Source organism: Centropristis striata, chromosome 15, assembly GCF_030273125.1.
Source record: "Centropristis striata isolate RG_2023a ecotype Rhode Island chromosome 15, C.striata_1.0, whole genome shotgun sequence".
Lineage (NCBI taxonomy): Eukaryota > Metazoa > Chordata > Actinopteri > Perciformes > Serranidae > Centropristis > Centropristis striata.
The window spans coordinates 25,094,386-25,116,993 of record NC_081531.1 but is presented as its reverse complement, the minus strand read 5'-3'; the positions used below and the strand labels follow the sequence as shown (position 1 = coordinate 25,116,993).

At 36.3% G+C, this 22,608-nt stretch overlaps 1 protein-coding gene across 2 annotated transcripts; it reads left to right on the top strand.

Annotated features, from left to right (window-relative positions):
• Positions 1 to 6,100: 6,100 nt before the first annotated feature.
• pgap2 (post-GPI attachment to proteins 2) lies at positions 6,101 to 21,879 on the top strand. Of its 2 annotated transcripts, none has more exons than XM_059351811.1 (6): positions 6,101 to 6,491; positions 7,509 to 7,677; positions 10,134 to 10,383; positions 11,124 to 11,230; positions 15,405 to 15,513; positions 17,552 to 21,879. In XM_059351811.1, exons 2-6 carry the CDS (start codon positions 7,510 to 7,512, stop codon positions 17,680 to 17,682), a joined length of 765 nt encoding a protein of 254 aa, XP_059207794.1. In that variant the 5' UTR covers positions 6,101 to 6,491; position 7,509; the 3' UTR covers positions 17,683 to 21,879. The 2 variants fall into 2 exon arrangements, with proteins under 2 accessions (XP_059207794.1, XP_059207793.1); XM_059351810.1 differs by having other exon boundaries at positions 6,101 to 6,588.
• Positions 21,880 to 22,608: the final 729 nt, after the last annotated feature.

Genomic DNA, 22,608 nt, shown 5'->3' with positions numbered 1-22,608 from the left:
AGAGGCTAATTTGAAAAAACAAAACAAAAACAACAACAAAAAACTAAAAAATAATTAAAACTTTGAGGAAACATCCTTAAATAACAGCAATGAAGGAGTCCTGATAACCAGGAAATGGAAAATTTATCAATATTTTGATATTTTTTCGAATGAGTATCAATGAAGTTTCTGGGATAGGGTTAAAATAAATACATTCATAAAGTAATGCTTAATAGAGATATATACAATACTCAATGTAGCCTATTGAACTCAATTTTAAAACATAATAATATTTGTAATTTGGCAGCAGAAAGGATGTAAAAAGACCATTGAATTCAAGACAAAATGATTAAAAGGAGCAATGCTGACTTAAAATTAACCTCCACAGCAATGTCTCCACTCTCTCATGATTTTCTCTGCATTAAAATAAAGACAATATTGATCCAGATGACAAATATTAAATATCAAACAGTTCCCAAAGCCCACAGGGAGGGAAGCTGGATGAAAACATGAGAGAAACGTGTTGGATCACATCAGTGAAGGAATGACTCACAGAACAGAGACACCGGTTTAATGTTAATGTTTAAACTGTCCGGATCAATATTTAAAAAGTGACTTCAGCTGCATATAGTGAGTAACTGTATAAAACACTGAATTCTGGATTCAGAGTGCATATTCACAGTATCAAGTTTGAACATGAATTATATTTTATTTGTGCAGTTCTTTGAGTATGCCAAAAAGGACTAGCTCATTATCACATTCTGTTTTACATTTTAAAACAACGTCCCAATTCTATCGGAGTCAGGGTTGGATAAGGTGACGTTCAGTGGAAACACTCAAGTAAAATACAAGAAGGATTGTAAAGGGGTAGAAAATTATTTTCCAGAAACTTTCCGTGTGAAGTTAAGCTGGGGAATTTTGGAGATATTCCAAATCAGAAACTTTCCATAAGAATTATGGAAATGTATGGGAATTTAGGGGTGTTAACTGGAAAATTGGGGGTAATTTAAAAGAACTATATCACATCCAAACATAAATATAAACGCTTTGTCATAAGCAGACATCCATGCAAAATAATACAAATAAAAAAAACATTTTAACGGATTAATTTGTAAATACAACTTATCAAGTTTCAATTATTTTATTGAACAATCAATTATTTATTGAAGAACAAAAACATGAATGTTGAGTTAAATACCCCACCCAATCAAAAAATTAAGTAAAATAACCCCCATCCAAAAATCCCCAAAAGTCCTGTTCAAAAGGTTAAATGAAAGGAGTTTCTCTCCCTCCAAAAAAAGTCCCATTCAACATGTTAATGATGGAGGAATGCACAGTGCATGTAGGGTGCGTGGCCTCAATAGGGGCGTGGCCTCGGTAGCCCTGCAGTAAGCAGTGTGCTGTGTGCATGTGATTCATTCATCTTTTATATATATCAGGAGGAATTATTGAGGGCAAGCCCTCATTTTCAATGATGGCGAGAGCACAGAAAAAACATAATGACAGAACGAACAACAGACAAAACCCCATTGAAATCATTGAAAATCATTGAAAACATTACAAACAGTTACAGCCAAAAGCAGAGTTATTGGTTATCATAGTTTTAAACTGGCCCATAGTAAGAATTGTGTTGAGTTTATATCCTGTAAGATGTTCCAGGTGGATGCAGCAGAAAAACTAAAAGCAGTTTTTTCAAATTCGCCAAATCCAGACTTCTTGATGACATCCAGACTAGAAAACAAAGCAGCGTGGAGCCCTACTGTAAATTTACCTCTAAAGTTCTGGCTGTAAACTCCATGAAGCCAGTTTCAGTTTGATGATGAAATACCAAGTAAAACTGGAGACAAGCTCAAATATATTTAGTATCAAATGATAGAACTGGATGGAACCCTCTTATATGTTGTATTTGCAACCTTTGTTCACATTTGCAACATTTACATTTTTTTATTGAGCATGATGGTGTTTTGAAAGTTAAAAAAAAGATTCAAAATCACATTTTATGTTGGACTAAAGGACTAAAAAAGACATAGAATGACCAAAGATAGACACACAGACACAAAATGACTAAAAAAAGACACAAAATTACACAAAATTAAACAAAATGGCAAAAAAAAGACACAAAATGACTTACAAAGACACAAAAGGACTAAAAAAATACACAAAATGACCAAAATTGTTAGGCTAAAGACACAAATAAAATAGAGTCCCACTAGAATAAAAAGCAGAGTTGGATGACAGGATCACACACAATCACAAGATCACATTTATGTTGGTTTTTGTTCTTCCAACATTCTTCCAGTACATCAGAATAAAAAATCAATTATTATTAGGTCATATAGGTGAAGTTGTGCTGAAAAAAAAATATACCAACATGGCATTTAGATATTTTTTAAGTGGTGTATACAGGCAGGATGAAAAGGATTCAAAATGGACAAAATAGCCCAAGACTCCATAGAGTTAAGCAATCGCTAGAGCGTGCTGGATAATTACTATGTGACCAGTTTAATAAAGTGCTGAGGTATGGTGGCATATGGTTTTCAGAGGGCTTACAATAATGCCACCCTCCAAAAGATAATATCTAAACTATATTCAGCTCTTCAAAATCTTAATAGTGATCATACTTTAGAAATTAAGGACAGATGGGAAGCAGAGGGAGGCCTCACAGTCTCACAAGAGGAGAGATTGTTGGGGTCCTGGAGACTGTTTTTAAAAAGAAAATGTTTCTAAACTTCAAAGTCATGTACTTATGTGATCTGGACGGACTTGAATATGCTAAGTGGGACAAATACCTTTTGAGAGTGTTGTTAGTGGGGGTAAAAAGGCTCTGACCAGGAAATGGCTTAAGAAAGACAAACCAACAATAAATGATTGGGTTGATGTAATTTACAATATATATGTTATGGAGAGAATTACATTTAAACTAAGAAACCAAACTGATATTTTTTGAAGAGAACTGGTCAAAATGGCTCAGCTATGTGTTAACTGTACACTGTAAAAAATAATCTGTTTAATTTACGGTAAAATACCGGCAGCTGTGGTTGCCAGAACTAATAATCCAAACTAATTCAGACTGATCATGTGGAGGTTGAAGATTTCCTCCACAGCCAGTCAAATGATGAGTCATAGTGCAACCTGCTGGTACTCACTGAGTACTACATTCATTCTGTGTCATGGAAATAGTAAGTGTTAGTATGTCAATATGCACTGGTGGAAGAGGTTCTCAGTCCCTTTACTGTTGTAAACATACTAATACCACACTGTGGAAGTACTCTGTTTCAGTAAAAGTCCTATTTTGTAAATGTTCCATCAGTAAAAGTATATGAGTGTAATCAGGAACATGTACTTAACCCTCCTGTACTCCTGGGCTTATTTTTTGACCCCAAATCATTTTCAACATACAATTAATATAGGTTAACTTTCATAGAATTGCTTGAAATTTTCAGCATATGTGCCCCTCTACATCCTTTATTGATAATATACATTTTTATATTATATATAAACTTTCTTCATACATTTTTACGTGTTTTATACATTTTTATAGCACCTGTGCTCCTCAGGGGTCAAGAAGGACCCCATGACATTAGACTGGTTTTAGGAGATGTAGAAAAAAATGATTACCAACTTTTTTTTTCACCTCTTAAGGCACGTCAAGACCAACACATTGATATATCATTTTCATTTTTTTTTCTCATTATTGTTGGTCAATTTTAGTAAGTAGAAATATGCAAAATTAGGCCTCATTTCAAGAGAAAAAAAAGTAATAAAACATGGTTTTTTTTCAATAGTTATAGTGAAATAATAATTTCTTGATGGGAATGCACAGAGTAGGTTATGTCAACTTTTAGTGAAACTTATGTTTTGAAAGCATTGTTCATTTTTGGATGTCAGCAAAAATAAAAAAAAGAATCACACCCATCCTCCTCAGGGGTCAAGAAGGACCCCATGACATTAGACTGGTTTTAGGACATGTAGAAAAAAATGATTACTAACTCTTTTTTCCCCCCACCTTTTAAGGATACTCATGACTAACACATTGATATATAATTTTATTTATTTTTTTTTCATTATTATTGGCCAATTTTAGTCAAATATACAAAATTAGGCCTCATTTCAAGAGAAAAAAAGTAATAAAACATGATTTTTTTTCAATAGTTATAGTTAAAGAATAATTTCTTGATGGGAATGTACAGAGTAGGTTATGTCAACTTTCAGTGAAACTTACGTTTTGAAAGCATTGTTAATTTTTGGATGTCAGCAAAAATAGAAAAAAGAATCACACCTGTGGTCAAAAAGGACCCCATGACATTAGACTGGTTTAAGGACATGTAGTAAAAAAAATATTAACAACTTTTTTTTTCACCTTTTAAGGCAACTCATGACCAACACATTGATATTTCATTTTCATATTTTTTTTCATTATTATTGGTCAATTTAAGTAAAATATACAAAATTAGGCCTCTTATCAAGAGAAAAAAAACTAATAAACCTGAATATTTTTTCAAAAGTAATAGTGTCATGGGGCCTTTTTGACCCCTGGGGAGCATGGGTGTTATACTGTTTTTTAGGAGTAAACAAAGGGTTAAAGTATTAAAAACATTCAAAATGTCTGCTGATATCGTTCAATTTTTACTCATGCATTAATGAAAAAAAAACAGATTTTAGTGTCATAGTTGGTTGAGGTGGAGCTCATTTTAAACCATTTGCTGATTGTGATTTTCATGATGGATTCATCTGCTCATTATTTTCTCAATTAAACACTTCATTGTTGGCTTGTAAAAATAGTGCAAATAATGAGAAATGGCATCACAATTACCCAGAGCTCAAAGTGACACCTTCACACCGTCAACAGTTCAAACATCAACATTATTACTAAAGAAAAATTCATGCCAATTGACTAATTGATTAATTGTTTTTGCTGAATAAATTGAGCAGAAATCCTAATTTGTAAGTCACAAGTCAGGCTGTCAGATATATATGGTGGAGTAGAAGTATAAAGTAATATGAAAAGAAAATAACAAAAAAAAGTGTAAGCAGCACTGAGCGAATTCTAAGAGTGGCCACAATACAATACATCTTAAACAAAATATTTAGCACATTACAGCTGGAAAAAATAAATTGTTTACCGCACTTATTTCACCTCCTTTTGTTATTATCCTATTATTTTTGTTATTGAATAGTAATTATTATTATTTTGGAGCTGTTATTTGATTGTCCCATAAAGATTCTTTGTTACATGCGTCATACATTTGTTAATAATTAATGATGCAATGATACATGATTCATTTTTTAAATTCTTTTTTAATGATTTGTTGATGTTGTTTTTTGGAAGTTTGATTTATTTACCTCAGAAATGTTATTTTTGTTTAATTTCCACGACTCATTTATAGATATTTAGGTTTACCTTTACTTGTTTTTTTTAAATGTTGTTTTTGTATTATTTATGGGCATTGTAGTGTTTTTTAATTTGCGGTTTAGTTTTTTTATGAATGAAACTACACGGTTCTTGTTCCAACATAAATAAAGAAGACAATTAACCCTCTGCAACATTTCAAATTCTTTATTGAGCATGATAGTGTTTTGAAAGTTAAAAAAAAAGATTCAAAATCACATTTTATGTTGGACTAAAGGACTAAAAAAGACAGAAAATGACCAAAAAAATACACAAAATGTCTAAAAAAGACACATAATGCCAAAAAAAGACACAAAATGACCCAAAAAAAAGACACAATATGACTAAAAAAAGACACAAAATGACCAAAAAAAGACACAAAAGACCAAAGTTGTTACGCTATACACACATGACACAAATAAAATAGAGTCACACGAGAATAAAAGCCAGAGTTGGATGACAGGATCACACAAGATCACATTTATGTTGGTTTTTCTTTGTTTCTTTTTGGTTCAAAATGTTGATCCAGTAAGTCAGAATAAAAAAAGAATCAATTATTATTAGGTCATATAGGTGAGATGGAAAAAAATATATACAAACATGGCATTTCAATATTTTAAGTGGTGTATACAAGCAGGATAAAAAGGGTTAAAAATGGACAAAATAACCCAAGACTCCATAGAGTTAAAAGATACTTTTATTCTGAAGGATGTTGTGGCCGGAAGTTTTACGCCTTATCAAAGATACTTTTATTCTGAAGGTTGTTGTGGCCGGAAATCTGACGCCTTATTGTAGCTATCTGTGATTTGGAGCAAGAGACGAAAGAGACTCACTAAACTAACTTTATAAAACGAAATTTAAAGTATGTCAGTGTCGTTAAACTGACAACAGTTACTTTAGGGAAGTTACACGTTTGTTTAAGAAACTGTTTTGGAGATCTGAATCCACATTTCCGTTAAAGCCGACTGAAGTTCATCGCTGACATTAGCTAACAGGACTACCTGAATAGCTACCGAAGCTAACCTGAGCTAACAGGATCAGTGTCTGGGATAAACAGGAGCTGAAGGAGGTTCAATGGCCGTGGAGAGGAGCACCTGGGCCCGCCCGTCTGGAGAGCTTTAAGGTCACTGTTTGACGTTTATAGGCAGATAGAAGTGCTCCAGTTTAAAGCTAACTGTTAGCAGAAACAACGGTACTATGTGGAGTCTATAGCTAAACAGGTGAGAACATCATCACTGATATTGTTAGAAATGTTATAACGTAATGGTATTGTAGCAGAGATCGATGTTGGATTATAGATGGCTCCTGAGTCGTAAATAGACTATATCCACTCCTGAACGCCAACTTTGCGTATTAATGAACTAGTTCTTTACATGCATCATTTGTGAACCGCCTATTATTCAATGACTGTATCGATTAATAGGCCAGTGGTATTTCTAGTTTATGTATCTTTATTGTTCTACTATATCACAGAGCTAAGAAAATTATTTTTACAACAGCAATACTTTTTATAGCATCTATCTATCTGTCTGTCTATCTGTCTGTCTGTCTGTCTGTCTGTCTATCTATAAACCTGTCTATTTATCTACCTGTCTGTCTGTCTATTTATCTACTTGTCTGTCTGTCTATCTACTTACCTATCTGTCTGTCTGTCTGTCTGTCTATCTATCAACCTGTCTATTTATCTACCTGTCTGTCTGTCTACCTATCTATCTATCTACCTGTCTGTCTGTCTGTCTATTTATCTACTTGTCTGTCTGTCTGTCTATCTACTTACCTATCTGTCTGTCTGTCTGTCTATCTATCAACCTGTCTATTTATCTACCTGTCTGTCTACCTATCTATCTATCTATCTATCTACCTGTCTGTCTGTCTATTTATCTACTTGTCTGTCTGTCTGTCTATCTACTTACCTATCTGTCTGTCTGTCTGTCTTTACCGCTCTACATTTGTCTGAAAGCTTTAGTTACTTTCCGGATGGGGTAACACAGGAGGGTTTTTGTGGTAGTGGGATGTGACGCTAGTGAAACCACACCCATGTCACCCTGTAGTTCACATGTCAGGTGTGTTGAATAGATCTAACCTGTGATTTGGTTTAAGTGTCTCATCCAAACCGTTGTCACTTGTTGTGTTTGTCCAGGATGCTCCAGGGGCCGTACAGCAGCCTGGACCGGGACCGTCCCCTTGTCCGGCTCCCTTTCACCAGCTTCGCTGTGGGGACAGTGCTGCTCCCTCTGACCGGCCTCATTGGCTGCCTCTTCATTTCACTGGTGTACCACTTTGAGGATGCAACGTTTACACACTGTCATGTAAGTCGTCATGTGGTTTTAAAAAAAAAGTGTGTGTGAAGTGTATGGCAGGAAATGTATAGCGAGGGTTACAGTTTGTTCTTGAAAAAACACAGCTAACACCAAAGAATTTCATTGTCTTTTTTTAAAAAAATACTTTATTGCAAGGCTTCTTACTTTCACAAACATAATCAGTCATTTCGTTTTCTTTACAATATTGTACCTTGCATTTTTTACCCCTTTTTTTCAAGGTATATATTCACAAAGTAAATAACAAAAACATAGGGTAAACAGACAAATATATATACAAGGCAAACTGGTATTCCCCAAATGAGGATCTCCAAGAAAAGGAATAAACAAACTAACGACACACACACACACAAAAAAAGATAATAATAAAATGAGAAAATAAGCGGTGGTGCATGTATGCATGTTCAGAATTTCAGAATTTCAGAATTTCATTGTCTTGATGCCCCAGTGAAAGAGTCTGTAGTCTGGAGGTTTACAGACTGGAGCAGAGAATGCTGCTCTCTGGCTCTGTGCAAAAACCACCTGCTCTGTAGATATTTTTTTCTTTTCTGTGCCTTTTTATTAGCAGTCATCCCCGGGTTTACACGTTTTGCTGAAAAAAACAAACAGATTTGAAGCATTAATTCATGCTTCAGATCGCTGATATGCCCATGAGACGTGAGCCTGCACAGAGCTGATGCAAATAGTTGCATGAATTCAAATGAGAGTTGATCTACTGCGTGAGAACAAAAAAGAAAAGTGTCACGTTTTGTTGTTAAGCAAAGCAAGCAGTTTCTTTCATCAATGACTTTCATGGCAGATTTTCTATTATTGTTATTCATCTGTTGCTCAGAGGCATCTTGGTCTCTTTCTGCCCTTTGAGTTGTCAGTCTGTTTGAATCATTGTACTTTTTTTTGTTCTCTATGAACAAAACAAAACCTTTGTACAGAACAACATCTGTTTGTCTGACTTTCAACAACCTAAAAAGACTATTGATCTATATATTTATATTAGGGCTGTTTCCACTACCGGGCAATACCCAGAATGAGGCGGGTCTCACTCGCCGAACCGCCCCTAATTTGAATATGAGCAGTCCGGAGCGGACTTTTGTGTGGACTTTTTTTGTGCCTGTAGAAGAGCAGGGTCTTTTTTTCTCCCATTAAAACGGCCTGGTTACTGATTGGATAGATCGCTAAGCGGGATGAGACGTAGTAGACAACAACACACGCCATTTGTAAAAGCCAGCAAAACAGTGTTCCCAACTGAGCGACTTTGTTGCTGAATTTAGCGACTTTTCAGACCCCCTTAGTTGTGGGCGACCGATATGGGGTTTTTCAAGCCGATACCGATTATTTTGACATCAGTCTTAACCGATCCCTGATATGTGCTACCGATTTTTTTTGGGCCGATTCTTGAAGCCGATATTGCCTTTTCTCCCTCCATTTACATGATAAAAATGACACAATGATAACAAATGTTACACAAGTTTCAATTTAAACAAAAAAAGAAACATTTATTAACAAAACAAACAAAACATATCAACAGTTGGATAGCAAACAATGTGTATGTTGTTCTAGGCCTCGAGGTGGTGGCGCCTCAGATGATCCACATATTTGATGTGTTTTTCTTTTTTCCGGTATCAGCAGCAGCTCACCAGAGAATGGCAGATGTTGCACCGAGCCTTGCCTGCTGTTGGCAAAGTGAAATGGGATAATTGATCGGCGAACGTACGCACGTATCGGCCGATGCCGATACAAGTAAAAAATGCAAATATTGGCCAGCCGATATATCGGTCGACCTCTACCCCTTAGCGACTATTTTTCAAGAAAGTGACTGGAGACCAATCCAGCGACTCCTTCTTATTCTTCTTAACGAGCCGCTAACGACGAAAGCCGGCTTGTTAAGAAGAGCCGCCGTTAGCTACAGTTAGCTCTGTAGCAGTACAGTGTGTATGTGCTGCTGCTGCAGGAGGTGTTCACTTAGCGATCTCTGTTTGTTAACAACTAGCACCAGACACTCTGTGCACAGTTAGCGATGCCGTTAATTCACAATCACTATGTTTATGATCAGCGGAGACTCTGTGCATAATTAGCCATGCTGCTTTTCAGCTACTGACGTTGTGCACAGTTAGCGACGTTGAAAACCATACGTCACCTCCAGAGTCTCTAAATCCCTCTGGGGGCTAACTTGTAGTGGAGACATGCAGAGTGAGAGGACTTTAGAGAGGGCGTGGCCTGAGACTTTCCTGGTGGACACATTTCCCCCTAGTGGAAACACGGCTATAGTTGTCCTCTCAGACATCTAACTGGACAAACTTTTTAAATGTATTGTAATTTACTAAAGAGAACACAAACCAATCAATTCTAACCAAAGTCTATGTGATGGAATAAATATTAGGAACATTTTCTCTGACCAGTGTTTCCTCTTAGAAAAGGTAAGATAAGCTTCTTTTTGTCCTCACAACCAGGTATCAAACTACCTTCCATCTATCAGCTCAGCCATCAGCCGTGTGCCAGAGCGCTACATCTGGCGCTGCTCCATCGGGCTGCACTCCGCACCGCGGTACCTGGTGTCTGCCGCCTATTTCAGCTTCTACCGCAGGCGCTTCGCCAAGAGGCTGCCGGAGCTGCTTCTGAGCGGACTGGTTTTGCTCTGCAGCCTCGTTGAAAACACCGGCCTGATGCTGCTCACATACGTGTCGTCTACTGAAACCTACAGTGAGTACAATGCCCACCACATGCCTCCTGACCCTGGTCCTCAAGTCAGGATTTAACACAACAGGGCATCCATAAACACAGAGAGAGTTTGCACCAAGGTTATAATAGTTTTGCATTTTTCATTAGTTTTAGTTTTAATTTCGTTGTGATTTTTTGTTTTCAAATTCAGTTAGTTTTAATTCATTTTTAGAGTGAGTTTGCTAGTTTTAATTCGTTTTTATTTTTTGGAAAATGCTTTGTTTTAATTTAGTTTTTATTAGTTTTAGGTTTTTTTTGTAATGGGGTATTTGTTGGGTGCCAGATTCAAAAAAGTCACAATAAATGTTTCCTTTATTTCCTTTGTCTGATCCATCTCAGCCCCAATAAGATCAAGTCATAAAACCAGATAGATGAAATAGATTTCATATCAACCAAAAAGTTTTATATATGAAAAAAGTTGACAAAACCAAGGACATTTTCACTGTAATTTTAGTTACTTTTAGTTAGTTTTGTAACCACAAAATACAGTTTCAGTTATCGTTTGTTTTAAAAAACTCTCGTTTTTATTTTTATTTCAGTTAACGGAAAAAAAAAATTCAATTCTAGTTTTGGTTATTTTGTTTGTTTTTTAACTATAATAACCTTGGTTTGCACAGATACAGATCGGTTTCTATGAACTTGTCCTGTTTGTGCTGCTGCAGTGTGGATAAAGTCTCTAATCTTAAATAGAAGCTGTGTTAACGACCTGTTTGTGTCTACAGATGTTCATAAAAACGGTTTCATTGCGTTCATCGGGAGCTCACTGCTGCACATGCTCATTACATGCAGACTGTGGCAGGTGATCAGGAGACACTATGTAAACCCAGAGGTAAAGAGCTGTCAGTCTGTTTATCTATCTGTCTGTCTTTCTGTCTGTTGTTGTCTCTGTAGGGGGCCCTGTTATTTCAGGGATGGCAGTAATAGTTAGAATTGTGATTATGTGGCAAACAATTGACCTATGGCTAAGCCCCGCCCCCTCCACTCACTCTGACAATCAGTCTACATTGGGTGACGGGCGCTATGGCAGCTGTCACAGTAGGAGACATTTCACCGGAGGCAGTTGATAATTTTTGGAGACAGAAAGATTATTATTATTATTGATCATCTCAAAGTCACCAAAAGGGCTTTAACTATGCATTGGAGGGTTATATTAATAATTTTATTGTTGAGAAAGTTGATGAAAAGCTTCAGCTCCAGGCAAAAAATGTACAGGTCACAGTGTAAACATGATAAACAGCATCTATGTAAAATGTTCAATATGCAATTAGTGGTTTATGATAAAATGAAATATGTATAGATCTAAGTTGCATACGTTTCCAGGACAAGCCTTTTACCATCTTTACCAAGAGTAGCTCTCCGTTAGTTTGGTGCTACAGTATTTACATAAATCATTCAGCACAACATTGCTAACATTTGTTATCTTGGTTATTTACAGAAGTTAATGAAGCTAAGCTCCAGAAGTTAATGGTAGTATAACTAGAACCCTTTGGACAACAGCTAACAATCATGTACGATTGCCAAAGTACAAAAAGTAGCACATAACAGGACAATGAACTCCCAGCAAACAATGTTTCATGTACATGATGTACAACGCAGCTAGAAGCTAAATTTATCCTAACGTCAGAAAGGGTTAGGCTCATTCTCACGGCAAGTTCACTTTTCATACACGTGGCGTGTGCGGGAAAAACAGCGTACGCAATGTTTTTGTGCGTACTCAGCGTTGATACATGAGGCCCCTGGTGTGGTATGCCAACTAAGATAGCTTCTGTTTTGGAGCTATTAAGTTGGAGAAAGTTTTGTATGTATCCCTCTGTTTAAAACATAAATTCCTATTTTTATTTTTCAACCCTGTTCCTCTGTCTGATCAGCAACCGTACACTCCTGTGTCTGATCAGATACTGTATATTACTGTATCAGACAACACATCTGCCATCAGGGTGGGTTTTAAGCAGTGCTGAGTTTTCACCTGCAGAGGGCGTCGCAGCCCTTATAATCCATTTTTGAATCCATATTAATTCAGACAGAAATGACTTTAAGCGGCCCTTCAAGAGTTTCAAAGACTGTTTAAGGACATTCCACGGGTTCATATTCATTTCAGAGGTGCTTGAGGAATTAAAGGGACCGGGAGTTCAAAGTGTTGTTGTTTGGGCCCCAGTGGTCCTTGAGGCAGATTAGATTATTTGTCCTGTAGTAGCGTGAGTTGTGGTGGTTCAAAGAGCATTTATAGAGGATTTTACTGGTCCTTAAGGAAGTTTGGGGGTCATTTTTTGGGGCTCTGAGTGCTAAAGGAGGCTTGAGGACATTCAAGGGTTCCTTAGGAAGTTCCCAGGTATGTAGGCCTAAGTGGTCCTTGGAGGATTTAGTGAAGGTTCTGTTGGTCCTGGTGGTTCTAGGATCACTGTGGAGGTTTTTAGAGGTCCTTGCGTAGATTTTGTGGTACTTGAAAAGACCATGGAAATGTTGTTGGGTTCCTAAGGTCAGAGTTCGTACAGGTGCTTGAAATCCTTGAAAATGCTTGAATTTAAATGTTGTATTTTTTAAGGTTTAAAAAGTGCTTGGATTTTGGATAAAGTGCTTGTAAATGCTTGAAATTCTTACTGTATTTCTCTTGCAATCTGACTATATCCATCTATAGACTCTAGATAATCACATGTTCAATGTAAAAAATAATGAGTAGCCTGTCTGAAATGAAGGCCGTTCCTCCTAAAAGTGTAACACCATCACTGTTGGTATGGTTCTGTGAAATCTCCCCTTTTAGTATGTAAGTACTCATCTAAAACATGCAATTTACAACAGGTGTAAGATACTGGAAAAGCTTGAAAATTGATCTTGAAAGTCCTTGAAAAATGCTTGAATTTGACCACTGCTAAAGTATACGAACCCTGTATGGTGGTGTTAAGAAGGTTTTTGTTTTTTTTTAAGTTTTTTAGGAGGTGTAGAGCCTGAAAAAGGGCTTTCAGGCTATTTCAGGAGGTACTAGGAGTCATTGAAGAGATTAAGTGTCTCGCCAAGGGTGCTTGAGGAGTTTTAATTGATATTTTAGGGGGCTTTGAAGAGTATTTGTGGTACTTGAAGAGGTTCAGGGGGTCTTCAAGGGGGTTTTATGTCAGGAATGTAAGTCCAGTCCCTTTCTCACATACAGCCACAGATTGACAGCTTATTGTTAAATAAAGTTAAAAGGAGAAGACGTTTCAGATAATAATAACATAATAACATGCCATTGAAACCAAAATCTTATTGATGCTGCAAGTTTGTCCGTTTGTTTGTGTTTTTGAATGGTAGTTACAGTTACAGTTCAGCAGGAAATAGATTGATAACTTTCAAATGTAACTTCTGTTTGAATTATTACGGTGCTTCCCTGTTTCATATGCCACTCAGCGATTGTCTACTTGAACTCTAGTCTTCATGGCCGATCACCTCATGTGACTGCTGAGCTTCCAGGAAACCTTCAGCAGCTCAAAGGGAGCCGCCTCTTATTTTAATATTTAATATTCTCAAGGTTTCCCATACATCCTGCAGAACCTTTATTTTTTTTAACACTAATGGACTCTGCTTTCCTGCTTCCTCACTCAGGTTATTTAAATAGTCACTGCATGTGTTAGCTACTTTTATTTTCAGAATAAGTTGCATGTTCTTTTCTTTTTTTTTATGAAAACAAAACAGTTTCATGCATCTTTAAAATTGAGTTAGTTGCTTGTATTCAACACAATATATATCTGTATATGAATGGACAGAAGACAGCGTTGGTGTTGATGAGACATTGTTACAGATGTAATTTAAAAACAGACTCTCAGGCAAGTTCTGCAGTTGCAGTTACTTTTATAAACTTGGTGCTCAAAAATTGTAGAGCAATGGTTTGCAGACAAAATCCACAAGAAACAAATAACCAAATAGAGGCTTAAAAATTGCATTTTAGTCTAAGTCTCATTTAAAATTTTGCAAGTAAGCCATTTGCACTAACCTGATCCTGTAAAGAAAACAACATTAAATTCTGCGTTCTTCAGCGGCAATCTGAAGCCACGAATGACTCGGCTGAGACCAACAGTAACCTGACAAAAAATTGAGTGAAAATTGGACTGAACTGCTGTTTACACAGATCAGAGAGGAGAGGACAAGATAGGTTGTAAAATGTGTACAAAAGTAGTTCAATAACACGTTGTTGAGAAATACATTGAGGAAACCTTTGAAACTAAATGATCTGACTCCAACACAAAATCCTCACGTGTTTCTCTGCGCTGATGGTTTGATGGGGAATGATGAGCAGGAGACGTCTGACTTCTCAATTTAACTTCACTTTATTACAATACATCAAGAAATGTGCAGTTACAGAATCTCTGGGGTCAAACTACACGTCCCTGATTACACAAAGGCTGATCAGTTCATGAAGGCTGAACCCAGTCTAATTTCCCTAAAACCCAGTTTTATAGCCTAACAAAAGTTTTTACTAAGAATGTAGGTAGAACTCTCCAGAAGTCGCCTCCTCTGACCTGTTAACAAAACTTTCAAAACACAAAATCCTGCCTCGATATGACCTGCAGAGATATTACTGGAGACACAGATTTTGCAATAAACAATAAAACATAAAATATATCTTTTTGTGATAATAGAATCTTTCTCTGAGTAGGGCAGAGGAAGTTTAAGTAGATAGAGTAACTCTTGTGGGCACTAGGAAGTATTTCATATTTACATCCATGTTTTTTTAGATAGATGTTATATAGCACAAAAAGATATTTTTGAGCCACTTCTTCTTCTAGCCAGGATTGTGCTGTTTCCATAAATGTGCAAGACTAATATATAGCAGTTATAAACAAGGCCGACGCCCTGAAGCTGCTTGGGGATTCAGAGGGTCAGTTATGAAGATGATGGTTTAAAAATAAAAAAAAACACCCAAAAAACAGATGTAATGCTAGCAATTTTTCTTATCTCACCACATCACTGGGCGTCTGTGCTTCTCTTGTGGTATCTACCAGATGCATTAAGTTCTCTTTCTGTGTCCGTCTCAGGAAATGACATCATATCGCTGGAAGGTGCGTCTCTTCCTGTTTAACGTCAGCTGTTGTCTGGCTGCAGCCTACTTCTTCAGACGCCACAACAAGTACTGTGAAACGGGAGGTGAGCGTCCCAATGCTGCAAGCTTATAATAGTTTTCGATTTTGTATTAGTTTCAGTTTTAATTTCCTTGTGAATTTTTGTTTTCAAATTCAGTTCGTTTTTGTTAGTTTTTAGAGTGAGTTTGCTAGTTTTAGTTTAGTTTTTATTTTCTGAAAATGCTTAGTTTTGGTTTAGTTTTTATTAGTTTTAGTTTTTTTGTAATGGGCTATGTGTTGGGTGCCAGATTCAAAGAGGTCATAATACATTTTGCCTTTATTTCCTTTGGTTTATCCATCTCAGACCTAATAAGGTTATTAACTCTTACAGTTCCAGGTGTTTTGAAGGTTGGTTTGAGTGTAGACATCCCAGTCTCACTAAACAGATTTACCATGTGTTCCTGCATGTTCACTAACCAGCAGCTATTTAGTTGGAGCTAAATAAATACATTTCATATCAACCAAAAAGGATTATGCAGTGTTTCTCAACATGTATTCTGCGGCCGCTGCTGGAATTTCAGCGTTGCCGCAAAAAAAATGTGATTTGTAAAATCATGGTCAAATTGAAGACTTTCACTTGCACACAGGGAAAACACAACATCCAAAGTTTACAAAGTGTTGCACCAGCGACACTTTTACCGTCATAACTGAACGGTTTGCGCTATCGGGAAAATTCCAATGTTTTCTGAAAAATGAGAAGTTGCTCTTTACAGCCAACATGGTGTCATTACGGTAATTTCACTCACACTTCTCCTGGAAGCCCACAAAGCAGGAATACACACACTCAGCGGTGGAGAAATAGAAACACTGGATGATGTTTGAAAAAAGTTGACAAAGACGAAAACGAAGGACATTTTCAGTATAATTAGGGCCCGAGCAGGCAACGACCTGCGAGGTCCCTATTGTATTTCGAATGATTACTCTCTTTTTTAATTTTAATTTTTCTTGGTCCCAAATGATCGCATTTTTCACTGCCTGAACATACCCCAAAACTCATGAAACTTTGAATACAAGTCACACATGGCGAAAAATTTTATAATCTATTGACATCCTGAATTTCCACCACTAGGTGGCGCTATAATAAAGGAAAGTGCGTTATGGCTAATAACTCCCACATACTTTATCGCACATTCAAAAACCTTATATCCACGCGTTCACTGAGTTGTGCTGAATCTCGTTTTAGTTAGTTTTGTAACCACACAATACAGTTTCAGTTAGTTCTAGATCTTTTTTTAATTTTATTTTTATTTCAGTTAATGAAAATGATTTTTCAATTCTAGTTTTCGTTATTTCATTAGTTTTCGTTAATTATAATAACCTGTGGGAACTTAACTGTAGTTTCTATAAAAACGTCCGGAGACTCCTTTTCTTCGTTCAAACTTTTACTAAACAAACGTGCAGTAATACAGAGGAAAACAATGAGCGGCATAACACTGTTGAAAACATCGTTGTTCTTTTTACTGACTGAATTCTTCTCCCAAAACAAACTTCTTCTTAACCTTTGACTCTAGAGTAGAACGCTACTGCCACCTTGTGGTCTGTATGAGTCGCTGTACACAGTATTTTAACTTGTGTAAACAGAAATGAAATTAATGACTCCTTGTAAATATTTTATCCCTTTTTAACCTTTTTAACTAAATGTATTACATATGAATTACTCTTCAATGAACTATTAAATGAATAACTATATCATTGAAATAAAGATACAACAGAACCTTGGTCTGTCCATGTCCTCATTCAATTCAATTCAATTCAATTCAATTCAATTGGCTTTATTGGCATGACGTAACAATGTATATATTGCCAAAGCAAGCATCAGAAAAAAAGATAACAAGATAAGGAAAGCAATATTTACAATAAATTATTACAATTCTATTATTCATTTTAAAAGAAAAGAAAAACTAATAACAATAAAAGAAAGCAATATTTACAATCATTGAACAATATTTACAATCAATATATAATTCATACAATCTAACTGTCCCAGCAAAAAAAAGAAGATAAAATAAAAAATAAATAAATAAAAATTCATTCATTCACATGCTGCTCTTTCTTCTCTGCAGTCTACACTCTGTTCGCCTTCTTCGAATACCTGGTGGTCTTCTCCAACATGGCCTTCCACATGACGGCCTTCTGGGACTTTGGGAGTAAAGAGGTGATCGTGGCCACGCCGCCCGAAGACAAACGATACTGAGCAGCACATCTGTCGACTGTTTTTCTCGTTGGTTTTTTAAAGAAAAGGTGAAAAGGACCCAACGATGGCACACCAGTTCAAAACTGACATGTGAGCACAGACAGATGTCTCGTGGCATCGTGAACATTATGTGAGATTACACTTTTTATCATTCCAACAACACCTGTACACCTTATAACTGCTTCTGAAGCAGAGTCACCATGTTGTCTCATGTTGTTGCTTACGGTGGGCAAAAAATTACTTAAGTATCAATAAATAAATAAATAAATACAGGAATAGATTTACATATATATGTACAATTAATTGGATAAAAATACAGAGAAAAGCATATAAAAGAATAATTAAATAATTGTTGAAATAAATATGTAGTTAAATATATAATGCATAAATAAAAGTTGATAATTACACTTACAATTTTTAAGTTTTTGTACAAATTCATTTATTTACATATTGTATTTCTGTATGTTAATAAGGTCTGAATTGAATTATCAACTTTTATTTGTTCATGCATTTATATATTCTATTAAATCAGTCAGTTTTCATAGTTGCTTATAATTAAAACATTTTTTTAAACCTCAGCTGCGATACCACATGATTTTTCAATTCATATTTGCGTACAGTACATGTTTGTGTAGAAAAGCTTTATTAAAAGATAAAGATATTACCTCTGAAAACTGTTATTGTTTAATGTTATCATTGTTATTGATATATTATATATATATATATTATACATCAATAGAGTAGAGCAAAGAGTAAAACATTTAGGAATTATGGATCAAAGAATATAAAATGATGTGCCAACTTTGATTAGAGGTTCTACTAACAGAATTCAGTATTTACAGGTAGTCTCTATTTTAGAGTCAGCTTTATCACTGTTGTATTTTAATGAATGAATGAATGAATGAATTGTTTTACAGCGCGTTAACCACAGAGGTCAGAGCATTTGCTAGCTTACAATGCTCTTCTTTCAAATAACGGTAAAAAAATAAATATATAAATGTGGTAACACTTCAGATTAGGGAATACATATTCAGCATTATGCTTATAGTTGCTTATTAACATGCAAATAAGTAACATATTGGCTGTTCATTAGTCATTATTAAGTAGTTATTAATGCCTTATTCTGCATGGCCTTATTATACAACCAGTAAGACATTAACTAAGATTTTTCCCTCAATAACCTCAGAATTATTGCTAATTAGTAGTAAGTAAGGAAGTTGTTGTATATGAGTTATGATCTAACTACTTAATAATGAATAATTAAGAGCCAATATGTTACTTATTTGCATGCTAATAAGCATGAATTTCGTTGTACATGTGACAATGACAAATAAAGACCTATTCTATTCTATTCTATTCCTATTCAACTAATTAATGTTGAATATGTGTTCCCTAATCTAAAGTGTTACTATAAATGTTTGTCATGTTTTGTAGAGCCTACATCTAATTTTAGCCGAATGTTTGATACATCTAGTGGTACATTAATTCATTTATCAAGTTGTTTATTTATGTCCAAACAGCAAGAGGTAGAAAAAGAGAAATTTCCCAAAATGTCAAACCATTTCTTCAAATGAATCAAGACTCATAATTAAAGCTGTTAAATGAAGACTCAGGGTTTGGAAAGTTTATCGGGCTTGGAGTATGAAACTAAATAAACTGTAGTTTTATGGTTTTATGGTATTAAAAAACAGCATCTATGTTCAGATGAAAACCAGGAAGAGAGGACTCTGTCTCTTTAACTTCCTCCTCATGTTTTTCCTCCTCTGTGCGATCTGAAATCTGAAACCCTGGGTGATCATCTCTGAGCCACAGCTCCCATTAAAATGAACCAGCTTTGAATCCTGCTCATCCACTGTAGACAGAGAAGCTTCTTTACTCTGTCAGCTGTCGCGTTGCTCGTCAACACGAAAGTAGACTCACATGTTCACAGCTCATTGTTGACTTCCAGACAGGGCACAAAACACACACCCAGCCTGTTTATATCACCACTGTTTACTCCTATTGTTGAGCTTTACAACAGTTAAAGTATTCACAGAGGGTTCAACAACTAAAACCAGCATTTGGTTGGTAGTCGGTTAGGTTTACATGAGTTAATGTGTAAATACTAGGGCCGGGACTCGATTAAAAAAATAATCTAATTAATTAGAGGCTTTGTAATTAATTAATCGAAATTGATCACATTTTAATCGCATATAAATATTTGACCTGAGAACAGTGAGAAGTAATTTTTTTCACATGGATTTTTAGTATACCATTGAATGATGACTGAATACATAAGCTTAAGCAACAAAAATATTGTTTATTTTTGTTCAAGTCCAACAGACCAGTGCAATTTTTGCCATTAAGTGTAGCAATAGCATATTTAGAAATATAGTACATTTCATAAATTCAGGTAGCCTATAGGTAGGTAGACCTTCTGTAAACTAGAATACTTTGGTTTTTTAAGTAAAACACAATCCACGCTAGCTGCCACACTAGCCGCTAGCTGCTATATGTTTTGCATTGAGGTGATACTTGAGGTGATACTTACTTTTGTTACACTTGAGGTGTAACAAAATGTCCCATCATCCACGGGGCCAACCAAAGCGTCTCATCAGCTTCTTCCTTCATGTTCACTGTGGTTTGTTGTTGTCTGAACTCATGAATGCTAGTTGGTGCTCCAGTATAATCGGTCCGCCTGAAACTCATCCAGTGAGAAACGTTCCGCGGTGCAAAAATAAGTGTGACTAAAATGCGTCAATTTTTTTAACGCGTTCATTTTTGAGTAAAGTCCCGGCCCTAGGAAATACAGAAGTGCATGCAGTGTTTCCTCTAGGATTTTTTTCAGCAGCGGGGGTAAAGGGCCCTTGGATGGTGTGTGCGTGTAAACATCAATCAGCAATAAAGGAATTATAGAAAATGCATCGATTAAAGTTCTCGTCGCTACAACGGATTTCCATCATTTGGAGTTCACAGAGGCCACTGATGAGATCAATAGCCGTGTTTCCTTTAGAGGGAAGAGTGGCCGCTGGGAAAGTCTCAGGCCACACGTGTCTCCCTACAAAAAGGCCCCCAGAGGGATTTAGAGACTCCGGAAGTGACGTATGGTTTTCCATCGTTGCTTAATCGCTTTGCGACAGCTTCAACCCTGATCTGTGATCACATACAGGAAAGATTAAACACGGGAGACGCAACTGTGGCCACCATTGCTATCTGTGCACAACTTTCGCCGATCAGCGGCGAAAGTTGTGCACAGATAGCGATGTAGTAAACAAAGCAGCATGGCTAATTATGCACAGAGTCTCCGCTGATCATAAACATAGTGATTGTGAATTAACGACATCACTAACTGTGCACAGAGTGTCTGGTGCTTGTTGTAAACAAACAGAGATCGCTAAGTGAACACCTCCTGCAGCAGCAGCACATACACACTGTACTGCTACAGAGCTAACTGTAGCTAACTGCCGATAACGGCGGATCTTCTTAACAAGCCGGCCTCCGGCTCGTTAGCGGTTCGTTAAGAAGAGTCAGAAGGAGTTGCTCGATTTGTCTCCAGTCACTTTCTTGAAAAATAGTCGCTAAGGGGGTCTGAAAAGTCGCTTAATTTAGCAACAAAGTCGCTAAGTTGGGAACACTGCTTCGCCGGCTTTTACAAATGGCGTGTGTTGTTGTCGTGTACTGCTGCTGCTACATGAGGTGTTCACTTGTGATCTCTGTTTGTTTTCAACAAGCACCAGACACTCTGTGCACAGTTAGTGATTCCGGTTAATTCACAATCACTATGTTTATGATCAGCAGAGACTCTGTGCATAATTAGCCATGCTGCTTTCAGCTGCTGACGTTGTGCACAGTTAGCGACGGTGAAAACCATACGTCACCTCCAGAGTCTCTAAATCCCTCTGGGGGCTAACTTGTAGTGGAGACACGCAGAGTGAGTGGACTTTAGAGAGGGTGTGGCCTGAGACTTTCCTGGTGGACACTTCCCCCCTAAAGGAAACGCAGCTATTCACAGCCCGACTGATGTTGGATTTTAGAGACTGATGCCAATTTGAGAGGGGAAAAATTCAGATTACTGTGGTGACGAATAAACATCATCGCTGTATGTATCAGTCAATTTCTGATCATTCAAATTAATAACCGCTTTAAAACACCATTTCTATATCACCTTCTGCATTATATGTGCTGTTAATAAAGGTTTACATACTGGTAGAAATAAATGCTGCTCAAGAAAAATGTGACAAATTATATATCGCATTAACAACCTTTTTTCACAACAAAATAAGAGATTAAACCCACATAATAGCAAGCAAGATGTGTTGCACTCTGATTGCATTTTTTTTATATTTACAAGACAAAGTTTATCTAATGTAATATTTTATATTAAAAGTGGACCTAAAAAAATGTTTTTTTTTCTCATGAGGGTGGCACTAAAGCAATTGCTTACCAAAATCAAAGGGTTTCTCTTGTACAGTGGCCTTTTAAAGGACATCTCAGACTTAATATCAGCCTTCTGGGATTCACCAGAACAAAATGAAGCACACGTCCTTATCCAGTGAGTCAGTGAATGTTCGAAAACTGATATAAATGCTGTAATGTGCTGCTGTTCAGTGTCTTTGCTGATGTCTGTGTTAAAATGCCTTTTTGATAATAAAAAAAACAAAAACATTTCCATAAGGTTTTTCCTGTCTTTCAACTACTGCAGATATTTTAGTATTTAAAGACAGAGGTGGAAGAAGTGTTCAGATCCTTTATTGCAGTAAAAGTACGAATACCACACTTCAGTACAAGTAAAAGTCCTGCACTGCAAAAAAAAGATGTGTCTAAAAACACTAAATCTGAGGGAAATGATCTTGCTGCATGGACAAATAATTTCCCTTGACAAGATTTCTTAAATTAATATTGTTAAATCTAGAAATAAGCATGTTGAACGCTTAAAATAAGAAATTA